The sequence below is a fragment of the Montipora foliosa genome, chromosome 6, assembly GCF_036669935.1.
Source record: "Montipora foliosa isolate CH-2021 chromosome 6, ASM3666993v2, whole genome shotgun sequence".
NCBI lineage: Eukaryota > Metazoa > Cnidaria > Anthozoa > Scleractinia > Acroporidae > Montipora > Montipora foliosa.
This window is the reverse complement of record NC_090874.1, coordinates 9,307,626-9,312,625: the sequence shown is the minus strand read 5'-3', so window position 1 is coordinate 9,312,625 and position 5,000 is coordinate 9,307,626. Positions and strand designations below refer to the sequence as shown.

The 5,000-nt window shown below is 43.9% G+C and overlaps 1 protein-coding gene and 1 non-coding gene across 2 annotated transcripts in view; both read left to right on the top strand.

Moving 5' to 3' along the window:
• LOC138008658 (uncharacterized) overlaps positions 1-1,867 on the top strand; it is a 12,929-nt gene extending 11,062 nt beyond the window's left edge. Inside the window, exon 5 of the mRNA XM_068855970.1 lies at positions 1,373-1,867. Within this exon, the coding sequence (XP_068712071.1) occupies positions 1,373-1,717 (345 nt within the window). The 3' untranslated portion in view covers positions 1,718-1,867. The remainder of the gene's footprint in view (positions 1-1,372) is intronic.
• On the top strand, positions 825-897 carry Trnat-ggu (transfer RNA threonine (anticodon GGU)). Its single transcript has one exon. It is a non-coding gene; the product is annotated as a tRNA-Thr (tRNA).
• Positions 1,868-5,000: the final 3,133 nt, after the last annotated feature.

Sequence of the window (5,000 nt, the reverse complement as noted above, 5' to 3'; positions counted from 1 at the left end):
GACGACCTTCAGATCACTGGTTCGGATGCTCCAGTACCACTTAGCTATAGGAGCCTCGTTGGATACTGCCGCCAGCATCTAAAATTGTCGAAATGAAGCATTATTGCCACAGTCCATTACGCGGAAGGTCGTAGGTTCGACTCGGCTGCAAACTTTCCGAGAACCGTACTTACTCGAATAAGCGCCGCGGCGCTTATTTAATTTTTCGCCCCTCAAATGTGGCACTTGTTCGAGGGCGGCGCTTATTTAAAAATTGGACGCCAAACAGAAATATTTCTACCATGGAATGATATACGAAATGCATCATATATAAACTGCGGATATGAAATCAAGTGAAGCTACGATCCTTGCAGTTATGAATGCAATTTTTGCAATTGCGTAAAGAAGCCTGAAATTTTCAGGACTTCAACGGGGTTTGAACCCGTGACCTCGCGATACCGGTGCGACGCTCTAAACAATTGAGCTATGAAGTCACTGACGTTGGGAGCTGGTTATTTGTGGGTTCTAATGTTCCTGTGAGGAATGAATCAACGATGAAATGATATATGAAACGCATCATATATGAACTGCCGATATGAAATCAAGTGAAACTATGATCCTCGCAGCTCCCAACGTCAGTGGCTTCATAGCTCAGTTGGTTAGAGCGTTGGACCGGTATCGCGAGGTCACGGGTTCAAACTTCAGGCTTCTTTACGCAATCGCAAGAATTGCGTTCATAACTGCGAGGATCATAGCTACACTTGATTTCATATCCGCACTTCATATATGATGCACGGGATCACGGAAACATTAGAACCCACAAATGACCAGCTCCCAACGTCAGTGGCTTCATAGCTCAGTTGGTTAGAGCGTCGCACCGGTATCGCGAGGTCACGGGTTCAAACCCCGTTGAAGCCCTGAATTTTTCAGGCTTCTTTACGCAATCGTAAGAATTGCGTTCATAACTGCGACGATCATAGCTTCAATTGAGAAATATTTCTGTACGGAGATTAACAGAAACGTCTTTTGATAGTCACCATTTGACTCTTACGGTATGCAATCACCTTGAACTGAAGAACATCGGTTTTGATGCAAATAAATTTCCCTTCCCTAGTTAGGGGGGCTTTTTAGTGGTTTTTTTTGTATTTGACGAAATTCCTCGAATAAGAATAAGCGCCGCATTAGGACCACGGCGCTTATTCGGGGGTGGAGCTTATTTGATATTTTGTCCCAAATGTGGCGGCGCCGCTTATACGAATAAATACGGTATCTCCGAGTCATCTACATGCTACCACGAAAAAAAAAAAACCTCTTCATTTAATTCACAGGCCGGTTAACATGGAACATGTCTTTAAATCAGTATTCTCAGACATCGTTTTCATTTAATTTTCAGCGCGATACTAAAGTCTGGATTATGTACGGGATGGACGATCAAGATATCACTAGCTCGGATTTTCCGAAACACTTAAACAAAGGCAGAATATCCTTGACAGTTCAATACAACCTGATTGCGATGGCGTGCGCCGCTGACGGTTCCGTCGTCGGTGAGTGTGGCGCTGACGGTGGCGGGGACGGTGGTGGGGACGGTGGCGCTGACGGTGGCGGGGACGGTGGCGCTGACGGTGGCGGGGACGGTGGCGGTGACGGCTCATCAGCGTCGACAACCATTTTCAGCGGGACATGCGCTGCTGCCAGTGTCCTCTTCTATTTGATTGCCCATTTTGTTTTGTCTTCCTAAATCGGCACAGCTGGGCAGGCACGTTATTTCGCGTAGTGTTAAAAGTTGAAGCTCCACCATAACAAACGTAAGCTTGACAATTCATTAACCCTAGCAGTAGAACTGGTCTCGCTTCCTTCCATGTCTGATTAATAATAAATTCTGGTTACACCCTCGAAAGTCACGGCTGATTGCCTCTTTCGTTTCTCGGATCCTTTTTGCAGTTTTAGGCGGAAATTTTTGTATCGACAATTTTTGGTTTTTTCGGATTCAAAAATATCCGCGTCCACACCTAGCGTATTCTAATCATTTTATCCGGATACACTCGAGTGCCCGGTGGTTTTGACAATGATTTTGCGTGTTGAGCATTCGCAAAATCGTATGTTAGTAACTAGTTGCAAGTGAGAGTCTTTCTAGGTCCAAGGTCGATATGCCATGTTGATTTAGCTCACCCGGAAAAGACTGGATCCGATAGTGTTACGTCAGCGCATTCGAAAATTTGCGGATACGACCGTCCACACGCATCCGAATTCGCATCGTATTCAAACTTTCGCCGGATAACTGTAGAATACGGCCCGCTAATGTAGCCAATCACTGCGCGCGTACTATCTCAGAGCTATAATAATGTCTCTTCTTATTTCTGCCGTGCTCTGCATGACAACGACGTGAAATCACCAAATTGGAAGTTTTGACGACAACGTGAATTTACTAATGCGAACCATTCATTCTCTATTTCACCCTGAAACGGCTCGTACCAATTTCTTTTTAGGATACTTCGCCCAAATTTTGCGACGTGAACGAGATGGAATAATCTCGAGGAGGATTGAATCCGCAGAGTATGCGGACGCCTTTTTTCTTGAGAGACCTTACAATGTTTTTATGCCAGTCACGTTGTAGTTACAAATGACTTTCGACAGAAAAAGAAGATCGCTATAATTTATCGCTAATGGAAATGAAATAAAAGCGTTGTTTAAATACTGTTATGCATGTCTTCTCTTTCCCTGTATTCGTGATCTTGAAGAATGCCAGGTGTTGTGAGACACTTGGGGAACAATATTGTTACCATGCAGGTCCCTTTGATGCTCAGAGCACGAACTTACCGTCTCAATAGAACCTTCAACCGGATGAATCTATTCTAGCATACACTCTGAACTGACCCTCGGGGTGTTTTTTCAAAAAACATCACCAATGTCGTTTCTCTCTGCTGTGATGTATTTTTATGTCAGGTTAAAGCGACTTTCAAAATGCAGGGCTAATGATGAAGCATACGACTTCGTACTTAATTCTGGCAGTATAGATCATTGTCCTAAGCAACACAAGAGTTATTTCATGGCCAAAAGCACAGGGGTAATATTGTAAAAAATTCCGTGATGTAAACTTGAACATATAAAGTATGGATTATAACAGTTGCACGCATCCAACATTCTATGATAAACTGTCAGGTGGCAAGCCGACAGCATGCAGCCTTCTAATTTTTAGAAGGCTGAATGCTCTCCTCTGACCTAAAACCGACGGTATCCCATTTCGTTGACCAAAGGATCGGTAAGAACCACCTCAGTGTGATGCGAGTGAGTTACGCGAAAATGACGTCTCTATTTTCACTTTATGTTGGAGTCAGTGGTTAATAAAAAGTCCAAAAATAGAGTCTCGTAAAATCATTTAAAATCATTTAGTACCAAAATAGAGAACTATATTAGAGATTACTGCTGCTCCTGAGTATTTCATAGTGTGGAGTCGCCGCAGTTAGGAAAACAAATGGCGCCCTCGACAAATGTCTTCGCTTTCCTGGCACCAGTCTTGCTTTCTTGTGCGTTTCGTAGGGTCGATGCACTGAGTTACGCCAGCATTGACTCTGGTGATGATAATTTCAAGCTTCAATGGGCGTACAACAATGAGAGGTTGATCTTCAACTTGACTTGTAAAACAACAGGCTGGTGCGCGGTTGGTTTCACCACAACCGCTGACGGAAGACGAATGCTGAACTACGATATCGGTGTTGGTGGTGTGGCATCAAATGCAGGATACCTTGATGTAAGTAAGCGATTAGAGTGACAAGGAGGGGTTACGTTTTTGCCGTGTAGCGCTTAAATTTCAACAGATTTAACTATTAAGGCCTGGCCAAACGCTCGCAACATTTCAACGCAACATTGTTGGCACAACATGTTATATACGTTTGGCCACCCTGTTGCGATATGTTGCGAGATGTTGGAACATGTTGGATGATGTTGGGTCAAATTTGAAAACGGTCAACTTTTTCGTGCAACATTTTGGATGTCGGTTGCCACGTTCACGCAACATTGTTGCACTAAGGCATGCGCGTTAGGTCCACTTCTTGCGCGCCAGGGGCCTGGGGCACATGAACATTGACTTGTTGCGTTGAAAACGATGGAAATGTTGCGTGCGTTTGGCCACCGCGTTCAACACACGTCGCAACACCGTGCAACAATGTTGCAAGATGTTGCGTTAAAATGTTAGTAACTAATGTGGTCATTTCATGATGTTGATTTGGTCAATAGAAAAGAGAAATGTACAAAACTGCGTGCCGCACGTGCAGAACGATTATTTTTCGTCTTTTAGCCAATAATAATATTGCTTTATGGCATTGGCAACTATAGCCGACACCCTTTTTTAAACTCCACATTTAGAAACCCACCCTGCGAGCAGAGCCTCCTTTTGTCTTTTCTTTACTGAGGAGGAGAAAAGTAGGCTCTTCCCGATTCGCGTCAACTCTTTGAAACCGCCGCAGCCCGAGCTTCTGGACTAGTCAATCTTGTTTTCTCTCGTCAAACCGGTTATTCCAGTGCGAGCGTACCATCAGTGACAAAACCGATGGTTATAATTGAGCCCGCTGTACCATGAAAAACCAAGATGGCGGCGAGATCGGGCATATTAGGCTTGGGTTCGAGACTGTATCCTGGCAACATGCAGCGCATATTCAATAAAGATCCTACTCCATTCATGCAGAGCCTTTCTCGAGAACGCCAAAATCGAGCAACCAAAAGAAAGGCTCTGCTAGCAGGGTGTTAGAAACCATACCAACAAAATCAATTAAGGTTCGATAGTCTTGACTATAAATGGCTGTTTTTTAAAAGGGATACCAAAGCACGGAATTTGCAGTGCCACCAAAGGACCCGACACCAGACTACAATTTGATACAAGCCACTGAAGAAAACGGATTTACTAATGTGCAATTTGATAGGATTCCGACCACAGAAGGCGACGACAAAGATCTTCAGTTTGGGGTAAGACTTGACAATACTTCTTTACACTCAATTTGTGATAATATACATGAAAAATTACTCCG